Source organism: Fundulus heteroclitus, chromosome 10, assembly GCF_011125445.2.
Source record: "Fundulus heteroclitus isolate FHET01 chromosome 10, MU-UCD_Fhet_4.1, whole genome shotgun sequence".
In the NCBI taxonomy this organism is placed as follows: Eukaryota; Metazoa; Chordata; class Actinopteri; order Cyprinodontiformes; family Fundulidae; genus Fundulus; species Fundulus heteroclitus.
Genome location: NC_046370.1, coordinates 31,886,008 through 31,904,651, shown reverse-complemented (window position 1 = coordinate 31,904,651; position 18,644 = coordinate 31,886,008). Strand labels below are relative to the sequence as shown.

The 18,644-nt window shown below is 41.9% G+C and overlaps 2 protein-coding genes across 3 annotated transcripts in view; both read left to right on the top strand.

The window, feature by feature from the left end:
• Nucleotides 1–222: 222 nt before the first annotated feature.
• LOC105927381 (PI-PLC X domain-containing protein 1) lies at nt 223–4,328 on the top strand. Of its 2 annotated transcripts, XM_021317263.2 has the most exons (7): nt 223–490; nt 589–698; nt 2,474–2,598; nt 2,685–2,816; nt 2,979–3,146; nt 3,266–3,455; nt 3,639–4,328. In XM_021317263.2, the coding sequence occupies exons 2-7, from the start codon at nt 623–625 to the stop codon at nt 3,872–3,874; spliced, it is 927 nt and encodes a 308-aa protein (XP_021172938.2). In that variant the 5' UTR covers nt 223–490; nt 589–622; the 3' UTR covers nt 3,875–4,328. The 2 variants fall into 2 exon arrangements, with proteins under 2 accessions (XP_021172938.2, XP_021172939.2); XM_021317264.2 differs by having other exon boundaries at nt 223–698.
• Nucleotides 4,329–5,382: 1,054 nt separating this feature from the next.
• The window catches only part of spata20 (spermatogenesis associated 20), a 60,445-nt gene continuing 47,183 nt past the window's right edge, over nt 5,383–18,644 (top strand). Inside the window, exons 1-11 of the mRNA XM_012864102.3 lie at nt 5,383–5,868; nt 7,581–7,709; nt 7,799–7,863; nt 8,052–8,206; nt 8,303–8,446; nt 9,429–9,630; nt 10,342–10,472; nt 11,897–12,001; nt 13,008–13,082; nt 15,610–15,822; nt 16,001–16,193. Of these exons, the coding sequence (XP_012719556.3) occupies nt 5,666–5,868; nt 7,581–7,709; nt 7,799–7,863; nt 8,052–8,206; nt 8,303–8,446; nt 9,429–9,630; nt 10,342–10,472; nt 11,897–12,001; nt 13,008–13,082; nt 15,610–15,822; nt 16,001–16,193 (1,615 nt within the window). The 5' untranslated portion in view covers nt 5,383–5,665. The remainder of the gene's footprint in view (nt 5,869–7,580; nt 7,710–7,798; nt 7,864–8,051; nt 8,207–8,302; nt 8,447–9,428; nt 9,631–10,341; nt 10,473–11,896; nt 12,002–13,007; nt 13,083–15,609; nt 15,823–16,000; nt 16,194–18,644) is intronic.

Sequence of the window (18,644 nt, the reverse complement as noted above, 5' to 3'; positions counted from 1 at the left end):
AGTTGACGACTTAAAAAAAACAACATAATTTATGTTTGGAATTAATAAGGCAGGATCCAGATATTACCTAAGTACAAGAACCAAAAGAGGTTTAATAAAAAACTGAAGTGAAAGAAGCGACAAAGGTTAAACACCCCCCCCCCCCCCCCCCCCCCCCCCCACACACACACACACACACACACACCCATGACTGCAATGGGATGTGGCCCAGGGCTGAACTGATGAACTGGCCGAGTTTGTACAGCTGAAAGCTGAAAGACTGGTTGTGTTTGTGGTTAGAGGGAAATAATGATAGCATGAGGAAGTTTCATGGAGCATATGAGAAAACCTGAACAACAACAACAGGAGAAACCACTGTTTCTCTCCTCCCACAATAGTTTGGACACTTGCAACCGTAACAATAGAGCCACTTGTGCTTAGTAACTTACCATTACACTATCAGACCTGAATGAACAAAGGAGGGGGGAAAGAAATACATTATTTCAAAAGAGTAAGTAGTTAGTCTTGAAAGCTTTCCCTTTTATCTGTATGAGCTTTTGTTTCTCCAGGCAGGTGAGCTTCACCCTTGTCTTTTTTCTGGGAGATTAGGTTTGGGTTGTTGGAAACTACTGGAGAAAAAGCCATGAGCTACTCAGACTGGATGTCGCAACTGCCAGCTGAGCTTCACACCACCCCTCTGTTTAAACTGGCCATACCAGGTAAGAGACGCCGGTTCTGTCTCCACAGCGCACTCTTCTATTCAGTCAAGACAGGTTAAAGTAGACGGGTCCTGGTCTTTAAAGTGTTCTAAAAATGATTCAAATGGTATTCAGAATGAGAAAACTTTAATAATCCCAGTGGGAAATTACAATATTTACAACGTAGTTACAGTAGAATTATGAGATTTGGAGTGCTTAAAAAATACAATCCAACTGAGTTAATCTTCTAAAGAGTCTGTATCATTTTGCCAGCATGTTCATAAGCCTTGGATTTTCTCATATGTTGTTCCTTTAAGCAAACTTTGTTCTATTAGTGTAACAACTGTTCAGCTTTACCCCTATGAACAGACCCTGATTTCAATTACTTACATTCTATGGAATATTAGACCCATGAATAAGTGAGTGAATAAATATGCCAGTGTCTAGCAACATTCAGTTTAATTAAAAACTTCAAAGTGGGCAGAACTCAATTCTCATTGTTTCTACTGATTTTAAATAATTGCTGTAAACTGTTAGATGAAAAAAATATTGATAACATAAAAGATTAAGTTGAGTCCACGCATACAAATGAAGTATTTGAAAGAGGCGGAGACTTGTGCAGATCAGTTTAACCTGACTGGCTGATTTGTTTGGCTATGGGTGTGGCCAGACAAAACCATTAGCAAAGTTGCTTTAAGGATTAATGGGATGTATTCAATATTATAGGATACAGTACTTCCTAAAAAGTTGAATATTTTAATCTGCTGGTTGTTTGATAAGTCAAACATAAATGCTTCACCCAGATAAAGAGTCCCAGTGTCTTGAGTCATAAGACTTGTCAAATTCCATGCTTACCAACATGGAAACATAATTTGGAACCGTGAGAAGTAGCTTGGGATCCAGACAGGATGCTCCCAGCAAGCAGATGAGCTCTAAAGGCTGATTCCCCAAAAAGAGCTTACTCTTACTATTAAGCCTACTCAAAATAATTACGTTCAAAGAGTTGTGCAAACTTAATGTGAACAACTTATACATACTAACATTTTGTAAGTTCACAAAAATAGCTTTTTGGGGCAACAAATTACTTGCATAGATTAAAAAAAAAAAAAAAAAAAAGTAAAGTCAGCTTATTGCATGTTACAGTGTAGAGTATGACCAACCACGTCAACAAGGCTAAGATCAATGACCAGGGAGTTGAAATCTAAGTGCAGTACAGCTTTAACTATAAACTAAAATAAGGAAGGCAAAAAGGCTAATGTCGCATAATGTCAGGGTTTAATAAACTGTACTGGTCAGCAAAATGTACCAAGGGCGATGCACCTTAACATGAGCAGTAAACCACCTTTAAATTAGCAGCTCAATTCCTGTGACAGCAATAGCATATGGTGTTAACCCACTTTAGGATTAGACAAATAACCACAAAGAATATGTAAAACTTTCAAATCGCTCAAAATCCAAATAGATCAATTACAGGATATTAAACACAAATAGTGAGGTGCCACGGAAAACAGAAATACACAAACCCCTCATAAACTGACGTAAAGCCAGCCTACTGTATTTGTGCATGAATTTGTGGGGCCCTCAGAGTTACTCAGAGGTAGAAATCTGGCCCGCCAGCACAGCAGGTTTCTGAAACTTTTGAGGTAGCAAGATTTTAACTGACAAATTCATATTCATTAAAAAAAAAAATGTGCACACATTAGAAGACAAGTGGTTATCCTGTGGACATTGATAGTACGGCACTGTTAAACCAGAGCAGTGCTTTCCTACGTGTTCTTTCTGTGTTGCTCCTATAGGCAGCCATGACTCCATGAGTTACGACCTGGACGTCCACTCCCGAATCATCGAGCCTAAGAGACTGATAAGATTCAGCAGAATTTATTGCCTGCGTAAAGTAGTGCAGATATGGGCCGCCACTCAGGTAAGGGGAGTTTTAACCGCAACGACTTCAGGTGTATGTGAGAAAGACGGACATGTGGGTTGAATTGTCTCTTTGTCTGATCACAGGAGGTGAGCATCACTGAGCAGCTGAATGCTGGAGTTCGCTACTTTGACCTTAGGATCGCTCGCAAGCCAAACGACACTGACCCCACCAGGCTCTACTTTCACCATGGGCTGTACACACGGACGGATGTGGAGGTAAGCACGCCGTTTCTGCAAGTCGAGGCCAAACAAAGTCCGATTCCTGGCTAAGAAATCCCTGCTTCTCAATCGTTTGTTGGCTCCATGTTTTAAATATGGTGAAGAACATTTGAGTATGACTGAATGATGATATAGTTGTGATTCCCCCCCTATAATCAGACTATACTCAGGGAAATAAACGTTTGGGCGGAGAGTCATCGTAAAGAAGTCGTCATCTTGTCTTTATCCCACTTTGAGGGATTTGACAAAAAGATTGCCTCACCACTTCACCAACACCTCATCAACTTCATCAAAGAGGTGTTTGGAGCCAAACTCCTACTGAAGACAGTAAGGTTTTTATTTCTCTAAAGGTCATTTGACCTCATCTTTTGGCTAGGAATCTGGAAAATATACCCCCGGCCTGGACTTTAGGAATGTAACAGGCATGTAATACTGTATCGTCACAGAACACTCCGACCCTGAAGGGCTGCTGGAATGAAGGGAAAAATGTAATAGTTTCATACGACCACCCGTCGTATAGTCACTCTTTTAACTTCTTATGGAGGAAGATAACGTATTACTATGGCAACAGTATGGACCGTACACAAATTACAGCCAAACTCTGTCAAGGTCTGGAAAAGGAGAAGTCTGCCAAGTGTGAGTATTCCTTTTTTTTCTACAACCATTTATTGGCTTAGTTTTCAGTTCTTGTACAGTGACCAGAACTTTTTTCTACTGCTAACCTCCGCCTAGAAAAAAAACACCTCATATTTTATATTGATTTTACACCGAATATCGGGTCTCGGAATACACATATGTAATACGATTCTTGTTATCCAGATTTCTTTGTCTGTGGCTTGAATCCGACGCTACCGCACAGTCCCAGCATCCTCAAGTACATCCTTCGCATTTGCGACAACTTCACCAACGTGGCGCGGAGGGGGCTGCCAAAGATGCTACGATGGGTGAAGCAGCAATACAGCAAGACGCCGATGAACATTGTCGCCTCAGACGTGGTGACTCGAGGCAATTTCGTGGCCACGATTGTGAAGCTCAACCTGGAGAAAAGACAATGAAAACATGTCCGTCTCGTTTCTGTTGAAGATCCATGTTAATATTTTTTTGTAAATGGAAGTAATTTGACAGTTTATTCCTTAATTATTTCTACTCGTTTGTATCTATTCTTAAGTGACAAAACAATAAAGCAAAAATCTTTGAGTAAATGTGCCTTAGGCAAAGCAACATAGAAAATTTGCAGGGTTCCTAAATGTTTTTCATATAAATTACATAATTATCCAGTCTAGTTTCAAGCGTTCTCAGTTCTGAGACAGACAGATATACAAACAGACAAACAAACAAAACAAAAACACTGAAAGAATGCACTTGGGATTCATGGTATTTCTATGGCAGAAACCTGCCAATGCCAGAAAATGGAAGGAAGGAGGGATAGGGAGGACAGAAGTAATAGAAGGAAGGACTAATTAAAGAGAGGGTGGACAGACAGAAAGAAAGAAAGAAAGAAAGAAAGAAAGAAAGAAAGAAAGGAAAGATAAAAAAAGAAAGAAAGCAAACACAAAATATTTAGTTATGGAGAGAGAAGGAAGTGAACAAAATAGCGAACGACCCAGAGAACAAGATAACAATCAAAGAAGAAATGAAAGACAGTGGCAGTGGAGGGAGGGAGGATACAAAGAGGGAAGGGCAAAATGTCACAGGAAATAAAAGAAAACAAATAAAAGTGACACAAGAAAGAAATGGAAGTATGGACACAATAGAGGAAAAATAGAAGGGAAGGAGGATGAAAGGGAGTAAAGAGAAAAAGGAAGGATTCAAGAAAGTAAGGATGAGACGAAAGAAGAAAGGGGACACGGTTGAAGGGAAATTTGATGCAAGAAAATGACAGAGGGAAGGTAGGCAGGACACAAGGAGGAAAGGAAGGAAAGTTGGAAGGACATGAAAGGACTGATGGGAGCATGAAAGAAGGGACAACGGGGAATAGACGAGGAGGAAATGAAATACAAGGACGGGAGAACGTAAGAACACGGCACCAAGACAATAAAATGGACATACACATCACATATTTTCCCTCTTTTTCTATCCTTGGCCAGACCACTGATCTCTATGTATTCACTGGATTGCGCATATATATATATATATATATATATATATATATATATATATATATATATATATATATATATATATATATATATATATATATATTTGATCAATAGATATGTATATATATACACACACACACACGCACATATATATATATATATATATATATGTGCGTGTGTGTGTGTGTATATATATACATACATATATGTATATATGTTTTTGTATATTGTTATAGATATATTTATAAATGTTATATATCTATTGATCAAATATATATATATATATATATATATATATATATATATATATATATATATATATATATATATATATATAAAATGTAAATAACATGCTAAATATTTCAGCACATAATTTCCTAGTACTTGATACTGTTAGTACATCCACTGACTGTAAAATTACCTGTGAAACGTTCTTACACAGCCAGAAAACTGCTTGTTGTTGCCACCAAATCCTATGGGGTTCTGTGAGAGGAGGGAGTAGCAGGATGGCGGCCAGTGAATTCAGTTTTTCGGGTAAATCAGAAATCCAGTGAATAAATAGAGATCAGTGGGCCAGACCCGGGAACACGCGCTTAGACTTCAATGAAATTATTTGTCCTGGAGCGCCATCTGGTGCCAAATGAGGGTGATGCAATGGGTGACTTATCCCATGCCTGGAAGTTTGGGCTGCAGAGTGTCAACAAAGCGGCTAACATTAGCGCGCTTAAGTAATGCACTTAGTGGATTATGATGTTGAGACAGGCATGGCGCTGGTCGCTGGTTAGAAACACTCCTGCGGGGACTGCGCGCTCTGTGGCTGCGGCCTTTCTGCCAGCCGGCAGTCCACAGCGGAGCTCAGGTGGTCGCTCCAGGGGGTTCGAAGACATTCCCCACCCACTGAGCGACAGCTCCCAGCGGCTCCTCCAACCACAGGCGGCCCGCTACTTCAGGTAACCAAGCTAGCTCGGCCTAACTGGACAACAACCTAAAACCGACATATCAGAGGAAGCGCTGATTACTTGGCAGGACATTTAGCATTGCTTCAATATCATTCTGCCCCTTGCGGAATTATGACAGTGGATAGTTAGCGCCACTTTGGACAAGCTAGGCGAAACCCCATAAAGGAAAGCACGTATTGAAAATGACCAACACTTATCTTTAACGAAGAAGGGCGCACTGCTGTGGAATGGCTTCAGTTCAAGCTGAAATGTCGTCTCCTTGAATTCGGTGTAGCTACAAAGTGCCACAGCCTATTTCCAATAGGTGTTAACCTTGGTTACTGGTTTCCATGGGACTATCCAGACCTGTCTCCGCTATCGTTGACAAAATAGCGATACCGGTGAGGCTCAGATGAAAAAAAATGAAAATAAAAAAATACAATTTTTGTGACTTATTTCGGCCGATTTGACCGAAAAGACACAATCTATCATATTGTGTACGACCATGTTTACACAAGGGCGATTTCATGCCTGAAAAGCCTGTCATATTTAATTGTACAATAATTAAATGGAATTCTGTATAGAAAGTTTGCTACCTGCCACGGCGCTACAGCGGTGGGAGTAGGTTTCTTTTAGCTGAGACCCCAAACAGTTGGCCCATCTCTTCCGGTTCCCAAACCGCGATTATTATTATTATTATTATTAATCATAATAATGTTTTATTCTAGATCGGTTGTTTTTATCCGAGGTAATCATGGCGTTGCAGAAAGATGGTGGTAGGAATGTGCTGCTTGTTTACCGTTTCAGGTACTGGACAATTTGCCTTAATTGATGAAACAAAGAATTCTTCATTCAGAATCAGAAATACTTTAATAATCCCAGAGGGAAATTATTTCCGTTACACGCTCCAGATATACAAACTGTATATATATATATATATATATATATATATATATATATATATATATATATACATACATACATACATAAAAGAATGAATAAATGTCAATGATTTTGAGCCAGAATTACAGAGGGGGGGGGGTCTGAATCTCTGAGGGAGTCGTTGTAGAGACTGTCGACCACAGGCAGGAATGATTGTAACATACATTTAAGGAGAGTTTTTTTTTTCACAAATACACTTCTAGCTCACGTGCTCTAGGGTTACACAGTGATCAGCAACACACCAGGATGCTCCCTTCTGAATGGCTCACAAGAACATCTAAGAATGTGGAGTAGCCTAGTCGAGATCTGGACTTGTATCTGATGCAGTGTGACATGACCAATCGTGCTCCAGAACCCTCCAACGTGCCTTTATCAAAGAGTGGGCCAAAATCCCCCCATTTGATGTGAAAGACTCATCGCCTGTTATCACGGACATGGCGATTGTTACTGCCTGGAGAGGCACAACTGCTTTTTTTTGGGGGCGTACTTACATTTTCACATAGATCCAGGTTGGTTTGGATACGAATCTGGTCACAGGGGCATATAATCTGGCATCTCTTTAAAAAGACTGTATTGACGGTGTAACAGAGGTGTTATTAATGCACACCTTTGGTTTTTAAAGCCGTGGTATGCCTTGATGCTGTCCATTTTGCAGTTTGGCCTTTCTTTTCAAAGTAATATGTTTATACTGAAGTAAAGAAAAATGTCCTGATTATTTGTAATAGAGGCTGTATTTGAGGATTTTTTTTTTTTTTTTCAAACACATTTCACTGTGTTTACAGCCTGTCCGTGTCCATGAGCATGGCATCGGGGGGCGACCATCCTTCGTCCTCTCATCACAAACACACCAACAGGTTGGCCCAAGAGCGATCGCCCTATCTGTTACAGCATGCTCACAACCCTGTCGACTGGTGAGTCCCTTTAAACCTGACGTTTATCCTTTCTATTTAACCGCTAGATTGACAGGCGAGGTATTTCTTTTTTTTGTTTGTTTCTGCAGGTATCCATGGGGACAGGAGGCCTTTGAAAAGGCAAAGAGGGAAGACAAACCCATCTTCTTATCAGGTAAAGCCCTCAGAAATCAGGTCACTGGCCTTGTAAGGTTAAAACATTGTATAATCTTCCACACCAGTTGTGGAAGATCTAATTACCAAAATGCCACCTACAGAAACTTCTCACTTTACATATTTCACCACTCACAGCGTTTGGCGTTTTGCTGTAATTGCTGCATTTTTTTTTTCTCCGACCACCAGTGGGCTATTCGACGTGCCACTGGTGTCACGTTATGGAGAGGGAGTCGTTCGAGGACGAGGAAATTGGAAAAATCCTGAGTGACAACTTTGTCTGCATCAAACTAGACAGAGAAGAGAGACCCGACGTTGACAAGGTCTACATGACGTTTGTACAGGTTTGTGTGCATCTCCGCTGACACGTAGGTTTTCTCCACAGATGCTGTTTTTTTTTTGGTTTTTTTTCATATTTCATTTTTTTTTCTTCTTCTCAGGCAACAAGCGGAGGTGGCGGCTGGCCCATGAGTGTGTGGTTAACTCCAGACCTGCGACCTTTCATCGGAGGCACCTACTTCCCCCCAAGAGACCAAGGAAGAAGACCCGGCTTCAAGACGGTTCTGATGAGAATCACTGAACAGGTGGCAACCCTTTTCCCCAAAGAGGAAGCTGAAAATATGTCCACATAAGTTGGCCCTTTAAGAACGCTAAAGAAAATCGACCTAAGTCAACACGCTGTGGTTGGAAGGGTTCCCACGGGTCCTTGAAATCCTTGAAAGTTTGTGAATCTGAAAAAATAAATTCAAGGCCCTTGAAAGTTCTTGAAAACAGCCAAAAAAACACCTTGTCCTTGAAAGTCCTTGAATTTTTTTGTGGGGTTGAAAGTTCACACGGATGACGACTCATGTGTCATTATTTTACTACCACACGATCTTTTAAAATTATGTTTATTCCGCAGACTTTTAATTTGCAAAAGTACGTTCGCTCCTCTTCTTTAGTTGGTAGGCTACGGTTTAGGCCTACGTGCGTCCAATAGGTTACATTCACGCAGTGTTGCCAACTCAGCGACTTTGTCGCTATATTTAGCGACTTTTCAGAGTCAAAGTCAAAAACTAGCTTAATCAAAGATGAAAGTAAGTGAAACAAATTGATATAATTCTGAACATCTCAATGCTGCACTTTTTTCCATAAAATTCCATGAAGCGGTAGACTAATGTACATCTTATATGTAATGTAGTATGGCATAGCCATGTACTGTGGATATAAATGTAGGCTATGAATATGATCAATATCAATGTAGGGTATAAATTAAGTCCACTTTCTTGCATTGCTTCTGACCCAACAACTTCTATGCCGTTTAGTCTTTTATTGAATTTGCATTGTATTAAAATATGATAACCTATTCAGCGGTCACAGTAGGTAAATGCCGCCACGTGTGGTCCTTGAATTTCAGGAAATTGGTCCTGGAAAGTCCTTGAAAGGTCCTTGAATTTGATGTTCACCAAGGTGTAGGAACCCTGCTTAGAAAACAGGCCATGGAAAACCTGTGGAAATGTGGAAAGGTTCAAGCGCTGTAGATATAAATGCATTTAGTGGCTCTAAACAGTGGCTTCCTCTCCCCAGTGGCAGAACAACCGAGCGGCTTTAGAGTCCAGCGGGGAAAGGATCATCGATGCTCTAAAGAAAGGCACCACCATCGCGGCAAACCCAGGAGAAAGCCCCCCCTTGGCCCCGGATGTTGCTAATCGCTGCTTCCAGCAGTTGGCCCATTCCTATGAGGAAGAGTACGGAGGCTTTCGAGAAGCTCCCAAGTTCCCCTCACCAGGTAGGCCCGCCAGAGTGGCCGTCATGCACCGTTCCAGAGACGCTAGGGACGATTGGAGAGCTCTTTCCGTCCTCCGTTTGTCTTCACGTTTCTGCAAGACAAATGGAGACACGGGGAGAACATGAGAACTCCACGCAGAAATGCCCCCTCTGAGCCCAGGACTGGGGGTTCCCAAACATTTCTGCCTGCAACCCCCATAATAGCTGGCAGGAGACCCCATTTTCCCTGGTGGGATTGTTTTTTTTCTCGCTTTTTTGTGTGTGGAAATTACAAGAATAAAATCGTAAAAGCACAAGAATCAAGCAATATTTCCTTAAGAATTGTTACGAAAAAGTGCAGCCCGCATTAAAATGAGGACTGTGGAGGGTTATGTGAAGTTGTTCTTTAATGGCGGTTTCACAAACGCCTGATGTGCCTTTTTGGCACATCAGCATCAAATCATCTTGCCCCCCACCACCAGATGTCTCATAACCCCCCCAGGGGAGAGAGACAAAAAACTGCTCAGTTATTGTTTGAAAGCTTTTTCTTTCTACATAAAAGCAAAAACATCCAGAGCTCGGCGTAAACCGGTGAGAAGGTGCCATGTTTCCAGGTTATGTGACTGAGCTTGTTTCTGTCCACTGCTCCGGTTGCGCCGCAGTTCAGAACCGCTCCGGAGAAGTACGGCTCCTGACAGAGCTCGTTTGATCTGCTCCTTCTGTGCCTCGACAGTGAACCTGATGTTCCTCATATCCTACTGGTCGGTGAACCGCTGCACCTCAGAGGGGGTCGAGGCGCTCCAGATGGCCATGCACACACTGCGGATGATGGCTTTGGGAGGCATCCATGACCACGTCGCACAGGTTTGGGCCCAGGCTGTAAAAGTAGGAAATTATTCATGTATGAATCTTGATACAAATACGTCTTTTTCACTGTGTGAGATTAGTTACTGCTGTAAATCCTGCACAGAGGGGAAAAAAAACATTGCCTATCTTGTTATACTGATATCAACATACGAGGACAGTGTTCTGCCGTTATGGAAGGAATGCGTTCTTCTGTTGTGAGGATTGAGAGCAATTCATGCTTATGATATACCACCGATTCACAGTAAATACTGTCTGAAGGCCCTTTACATTACAAACTGGTTCAATCTCTATCAAAAATCCGTTGCGGTTCATGTTGAGTTTGTAATGAATTCAACTCATTTCATGCTGACCAATTTGAATTTAATTACCATGCAGTCAATCAGAATGCAATCAATCAATGCCAGATGATTTGTTTACAAAGTTAGCTACCTAGTCCCTCTGCTGCTACCTAATCCCTCTGCTGTGGTGACTTTAATTCAGGGGACCCGGGTTTGAATCCCTGTTTTGTCAGAAAGGACGTCCGGTGTAAAAACTCTGCCAAGTCTGTGTGTAAGTCTGAATGACTTGCTGTGGCGACCCGTGAATAAGGGAGCAACCTGAAGGACTCGAACTGTCGCTACAAAGTTAGCTACCTAAGGAAGCTCAGACAGTTACAAGTCCTCATGTCCTTTATTCCTTTCGTCACTGAGTTCTTTCTGTCCTTCCTTTCTTACCTGAGGTCTTAGATCCTTCTCCTCTAGTGTATTTCCTTCCTTCCTTCCTTCCTTGCTTTATCTTCATTCCTTACTTCTCACCTCTCTTCCTTCCATCCTTCCTCCCTACTCCATGTGTCCTTCCTTCCTTCCTTCCTTCCTTGCTTGCTTGCTTTATCTTCATTCCTTACTTCTCACCTCTCTTCCTCCCTACTCAATGTGTCCTTCCTTCCTTCCTTCCTTCCTTCCTTCCTTCCTTCCTTCCTTCCTTCCTTCCTTCCTTCCTTCCTTCCTTCCTTCCTTCCTTCCTTCCTTCCTTCCTTCCTCTCTTGATTTGCTCCATATGTTCTCTTTTCTTCCTTTCTTCCTTGCTTTATCTTCATTCCTTACTTCTCACCTCTCTTTCTTCCATCCTTTCTCCCTACTCCATCTGTCCTTCCTTCCTTCCTTGCTTCATTTTCTAATCCTTCCTTGTGTCCGTTCTTTTTATTCTCCTTTCCTCCTTCTCTTTCATATGTCCACCTTGTATCCTCCTACCTTCCTTCTTTTCGAGATCATTCGCAGTTCCCTTCCTTTAAACCCGCTATCCTTCCATCCTTGTTTCCTTAGTCACTTCCTTGTTTGTTTGTCAAAAGTAAAGTCTGAAAAAGTATAGAATCTGTATGTCTTTGTATATGTGTTTTTCCGCTTATTACTAACTGTATTCCTGGTCCTGCGGCTGTTTTTCAGGGTTTTCATCGTTACTCCACAGACTCCTCGTGGCACGTTCCTCACTTTGAGAAGATGCTGTACGACCAGGCTCAGCTGGCTGTGGCTTACATAACTGCTTTTCAGGTTCGGGATTCTCTTTTGTCTTCAGAATCGACTTTATTGGCCAAGTTTGTGTAAAGACACGGGATGCAGACTTTAAATATAAATATATAAAGTTTAGAGGACATAAGATAAGAATAATAGATACATATACAGTGTTTCCCTTAGAAATTCTGTCAGGGGGCTTTCTTTCACTAATCTTTCCATCGCTATCACAGAATACAGCTTTATGCGAGCTGCCATCTTCTGTCTCCGTCTTTCTCTTATTTATCCATCTTTCTGTTTCTTTATATTTCTGTCTCTATCATGTTTCTTCTTTCATTGTTATATTTTGAAGGCTACCTGCTTCACTTCCTTCCTACTTCTTAATTGAATGAAAATCTTTAAAAACTAGGTCTGCCAGAGTTTATAATATTTTTTGAGTATACTTTATTCAATTTTAGTTTTAATACATTTGGGATCTGCTTCTGATCCATCCATGGAGTCTATCTAGCAACAAAAATGTGTTTTGCAAGTATAAAGCAGCCATCTGTTTTCAGTGATGGACAGACTTTTGGTAATGTACGACAATCACAGCAAATGGTATTTTTGCAGGACATCTGGAAATGACCATAGAGCCGTTTACTTGTTGAGAACGTGCTATATTGATCGTTAATGTTTATAATAATCAAGTTTAAACAGACATTATCATCCTCTAAAGACTGACAAAGGACGCATTTATCCGTTGGATCCTGTGCTCCCGACACAAGCGAAGTCAGACCACAGAGAGAGGGACGAACACACGATATACTTCATAATTGCCAGGGTGCGGAGCAGTGGCAGCTCCTGTGGAAAGTTGTGCTTTTGAAAGTGTGGCAGGACGTTTAGTCGCATACTCGCTGCGGTTAATTATGACATAGAAGTTGGCCGAGCGCTCCTTATAGGGTTCTGCTGGGAACCTCCAGTTGATAAACGACGCAGGCGGCACCGCTAAGGTCGCGCTCCGGTTGAATCATAGCCCTCATGCAGGTGTTTTCCCCTTATTTTCCAGGTATCAGGTGAGCAGTTCTATGCAGACGTGGCCAGGGACATACTGCTCTACGTCTCCAGGGACCTGAGTGACAAGGTGAGTCATCGACAGCTCGGCTGCTACTGTCTCCGTGTGAAAGCCGTCTTAGTCGCTCTTGAGCTCTGCTAGTAGGTTCGTACGTCCCTCGGGGCACTGGTTGGAACTTTGCTGACAAAAGGTCTGTTAAAGCCTTGCTCTCCCTGTACAGGTCAACCTTTCTCCTCTTTGATTAATGAGGGGACAGTAGTGAACAGAGCACACAATTAAAACCATACTGTTATTGTTCAACTCCCCGAGATTGATCAAGCAATTACTTTCTAATGAATTAGCATGCCCGGGGTCATTTTCTGTACACTCTGCCCTTTTTTTTGTGGCTTACTGTGTCGGAGGTTCTTTTCGTGAGGCAGAATCCCTGAGCTCTCATATTAGCTCTATAAATTCTGTTAACAGATATTTTCTATTAAAAGCAGCGTTTACACTTAGTTACCATCAAATATGGCAGCAATGTTTGTGTTTCCCTAGGATTAGGATAAGAGCACTTCTTTGCCAGTACTCAGGCATTCAATGATTTGCAAAAGTATTCACACCCTTCGAACGTTTCCAAAAGCATTTTGGCATGTTATACCACCAAACCGTATTTTATTGTATCGGGATTTCATGTTGGAGACGAGCTGAACCATATAGAAAAGACAAGCATATCGATTAAATAGAAATCGTATTGAACGATAATTGTCTAAAAAATTGCCCTGGCTGTTTTATGTTGTTGCTTTAATGACCTATTTTTAGATAAAAAACACTGAATTCAAACTCAACTCTTTATTTAACCAACTTTTTTACCAAAACTGCAAGTTTTTAAAAAAACAAACAAAACAAATGCTCTTTGAAGCATGGTTGTGAGGTGTAATGACTGTAGTATTAACCTACTTGATAGGCTAGAATGCAAAAGTAAGGAAAACTGTTCTTCTATTTAACTTTTTATTGAGCCTACTTTTTTCTATGGCACCACACGTCTATTGATCAATATATATTGTTGGTGAATTATCATCCAGCCCCATTGGAGACCAAAAATAAGTTTAGCATGTTTTCAAAAAGTTTAGCCAATATGATTTGGAAACAAGTGAGCCTATGTATTCTGCCACATGTACTGATTAAAATCAAGTGTACTTGGTTTCCTTCAGAAATCACCTGATTAGTAAACAGAGCCCACCATTATGTAATCTAAGGGGGAAAAATACTGAGGCTGCAAAACACATGTAACCTTACCAAAATTTGAAAAAGTTCATGGTGTTAGAAGACTTTTCGAAGCTGTTGCATATCATCCAAAGGAGGAAATTCATTCAACGTCGGCGCTGTAAAAACGGATCTAAAAATAAGTAAAATGTTCTTAAAGTTAGTGTATTTATCCTTGATTTGAGCAGGTAAATAAGATTATCTGCCAATGGAATGAGTATTTTGTAATTAGACATCCTGCACTTGAAATAAGATGATTGAGATGAATTGTTCGTATTTTAAATGCAAAAATCTTATTCCATTGGCAAATCATCTTATTTACCTGCTCAAATCAAGGACAGATACACTCATTTTAAGAAGATTTGACTAATTTCTAGTTCTGTTTTTGCAGTGGGTGGGCCCAGAACTCAACCCTGGGGAATCCCCAAATGTGTCGGCCTGAGCATTGAAAGAAATTGACAGGGTTTTAAAAGATAATTGAGAAAGATATTTTGGAAATATTTAACAAGAACCAGGTGGGAATCAGTTACAGCTTCAGAAATAACTAAAAGCTGCATGCTTCTATGTCTGCGATTATCTTTAGTAACTCAGTTTTGATTCGTGTTGCCGCCAACATTATTTTCAACCCCGGTGACGAATTTGTACAAAGTCTTAAATCTTGCGATGATAATGTTTTATCGCTGGACCACAATTTCAGTCTGATTATCCTGTCTTTAATGTTAATACATTTATTCAGTGGGGAAAAATCCTGTGTGAAGAAATTATTCTCTTTTTAATCAAAATCCCCGACAGCACGATTATTTCTGTGAGTGCTTAGTACATGGCCCTTTGACACTATGCTATTTTACTGGTTGGAGAAGGGTTTACATATCTCCCTGTAGGAAGGGTAATGCTGTGTTTCCTAACTACTTTATGTGTATGTTTTGGTACATAACATATATTTTTATACATTATGTTACCCATTGCTTTTCTACAACCAATAAGATTTTTATTTATTTTTTTTATTTTCTTTTACCTCTTTTGCCATTTAGTGCACGTATTGATGTTCGTCGCCCAGCCTGGTGGCCAGTAGCTAAAACAAATGAGTCGCGTTGTATTCACTCCCCAGGGAGCAATAAAGTCATGGGTCACTAATTAGAAGTTCCCTGAAACCTTTTTCAGTTGTACAGAAATACAATATCGCCAGAGATTTTGTTAGCTTTTCCTTCCGTCCCCACTGACTGATTTTACTCAAGGTTAAAGGTAGAATTTTTAACGTTTTCAGCTCAGGACAAAGGATGACTTTATTTCAGATCTTTTAAACACATCTTTATCAAGCACGCTGCATTTGCCGTTTTCTATCACTGTTTCCCAGTCCGGAGGCTTCTACAGCGCCGAAGACGCCGACTCGGTCCCGGCATCAGGGGGACAAGAAAAGCAAGAGGGGGCCTTCTGCGTCTGGACAGCCTCAGAAGTCAGGGAGCTCTTGGCAGACGTTGTAGAGGGCGCGGTGGGCGCTGCCACGCTCGCCGACATCTTTATGCACCACTATGGAGTCAAGGAGCAAGGCAACGTTGCACCTGAACAGGTCTGATTGCTGTATTATTTGCTTATTGCGGCCACAGAGGCTTTTGACAGTCTCTGTGCTGTTGTTGTTCGCGGGCTAAACCAGGCGGAGCTGTAAGGCTCATCGATGCGTCGACGTGGCATCTGTCGCCGACACCGAGGGTCAGTTTGCGTGTAGACCCTGTGCTCTCTGTTGCCAGGACCCACACGGGGAGCTGCAGGGGAAGAATGTGCTGATCGTCCGTTATTCAGTCGAGCTAACAGCTGCTCACTTTGGCCTCACGGTTGAGAAAGTCAACGAACTCATGACCTCGGCCAGAGCCAGAATGGCAGAGGTGAGGAAGAGTCGTCCGCGGCCCCACCTGGACACCAAGATGCTGGCTTCCTGGAACGGTAAAGTCCACCTCTAATAAGGCACTGAGAACAGAGAGCAGATGTCGGGCCACAAATGGATTCTGATGCCATTTTTTTAAACTATTTGTCAAATTAAAACCACAAATCTCTGTGTATTTTATTGCAATTTTATGTTTCCAACACAAAGTAGGGCATACGTTTAAAGCGGAAGAACAATTATTTATTTGGTTCAATGTACCATTAACATAAAATCTGAAATGTGTGACTACTGTTGTTTTCCTGTTCCGCTGAGTCGACGGTTTGTTGAGCCACTTTGCGCTGCAGTTACAGTTATATTCCTTTAGGGATCTGCATGTTAGGGTAAGTTTTGCCCATCCTCATCTGTAAAAAGGACCTCAACCTCAGTCGGATTGGAAGGTCAGCGTCGGTAAACATCGATTTGCAAATACTGAAATCCACATACAGTTTTTCTTTTCTTTCGCTAATGCCTCTTATATAGCTCCATCCATCTTCAACTCCACCCTTCTCTCTCCCTTCTAGCGAAAAGCATCCCCACACCATGATACTGCCACCACCGTATTTCATGAGGGGATGAATGTGTTCAGGGTGTGACATTAGGGTTAGGGTTAGGGTTACTTTGCATGCTGGCCAAGACGTAATGTTGTTGTGTTGGAAGAAATCTGTTTGGTGTGTCACCCACATGGCTTGTGGCTTCTGTCCAACAAACAAACAAATAAACAAACAAAAAAAAAACAGATGGGCAGAATACACGACTAATCGTAAAAGGCATCTCCAAATGTCTACTAGTGCTTCTCAAATAGCAGTGGTGCCACCTAGGGGGGCGTGGAGGTATTGCAGGGGGTTGCAAGAACTTCCTAAATTTGACAACAGCACCCCCTGCTGTTTGGTCTGTACCTGCGGTACTACTAGTAAACTCCTAAAAAAGAACAAAAAAGAACAGAAGTGAAGTTTGTCTTTAATATTAATGGCTTGAAATATTTTTTCCATATGAGGTTCATAGCTAGTTTAAAGTTGACTGCAGGTAAGGGTCGGGCTAAAAGCCATTTATATTGTTGTTAATATTGTACGGTTAAAGTGTGGCAATGTTGAAACATTCTAGTTGTTATATGTTATAAAGGAATCCATGTTTATGTTATACTTAAGTAGGGATTCTGGGTAAAGGCTGATGCACGTGGCAGGATTTTTAGCCCGATCTTTGCCCCGATCTTAAGTTACTCTTAAGAGATATTCCTGTCATGTGTGGTGTCACGCTGAGAGTGATCCGGTGTAACGTCGGGACTGCTCTGATCTCCAATCGGGGATATTCGACATGTTGGATTGTCTTGCCCCGATATCCTAGCGTGTGCGGTGTCCCCCGAGGACAGATGACAACAAAAAGCATCTGAGAACCACTATGCTACCAGCACCATGTTCAGCAGTAAGAACTGTCTATTCAGTGCAGGACTAATGGATGTTGATTAACGCGCTCCTTGCCAGGCTCAGCAGTTGAGCTTTGAAGCCTTGCCTTGGCAGGTTTGCAGCTGGGTCATGACCTCTGGTTCCAGAGGATGGAGTCTGGAGCTGTGTGGGATGTTCAAAGCTTACAACCATCCACAGCTTTCTCCCTGAGCTGTCTGCTGTGTTCCTTGGTCTTGGCGACGCTGTTTGTTCACCAGTGTCCTCTAACAGACATCTGAAGCCTTCACAGGGCAGCTGAGCTCCATGCTGGAGGTGGATTCTGTTCTCTAATTAGGTGACATCTGAAGGCGTCACTGGGTTTTATTTAAGGGTGTGAGCTTGAAGGCCGTGCCAGACCGTCTAGATCTTTGTCTGCCTATCAGACAACTTTCCCATGAAATACGTGGAGGTTTGTGGATGTAACGTGACAGACTGCGGGAAAGTTTTCCACGGCCCCGCACTTCAAAAGATCTTCCAGAAAATCCGTGTCAATTAATAAAACTTGTTTTTCTACGACGACGCGGCGCTAATTCTAACGCTCCTTTTTATTGTTTTGCCTGTTATCTAAAACGTGGCTAATTGCTGAGCCCGCGCATAAATCAACACTCCTACTCAACGACAAGTTTGGTACCTTCAGCTGATGTCTCCTGACAGTATGTTAGGGAGGTAATGAGGCCCCGCCATCCCGAGAACTTTCCAATTAGTCCCGGGCCTGTTTTTTCTCCTCTCTAATGAACGAACCCCTCCATTAATCACCTGTCCTCTGCCGCGGCACTTTGAAGCCCGGCCTGTGCACCGCCGGCTTTGATACGCTACATGAAAGAGGTGTGGAGGGATAGCGATGGGGAGGAAAGGATGCAGCGAAGGATGAGAGAAGGGCCAACTGGGGGAAACTTCAAAGAGAGTCGGGAGAGGGGGGTGGGGGGGAGAAATAACTATGCTGGGACTTTGGCTCGGCTGCGCGCCGCCACCTTGGCATGGGCCGCAGCGTTTTAACATGAGCCTCAGTTAGTTTGTCGCTAATCACCACCG

Bases quoted from the DNA above. Each gene is read 5' to 3' on its own strand.
- LOC105927381 (XM_021317263.2), top strand. From the start codon at position 623: ATGAGCTACTCAGACTGGATGTCGCAACTGCCAGCTGAGCTTCACACC. The intron at 2,599-2,684 runs GTAAGGGGAGTT...GTCTGATCACAG, and splicing joins AGATATGGGCCGCCACTCAG to GAGGTGAGCATCACTGAGCA. The intron at 3,456-3,638 runs GTGAGTATTCCT...CTTGTTATCCAG, and splicing joins AAAGGAGAAGTCTGCCAAGT to ATTTCTTTGTCTGTGGCTTG.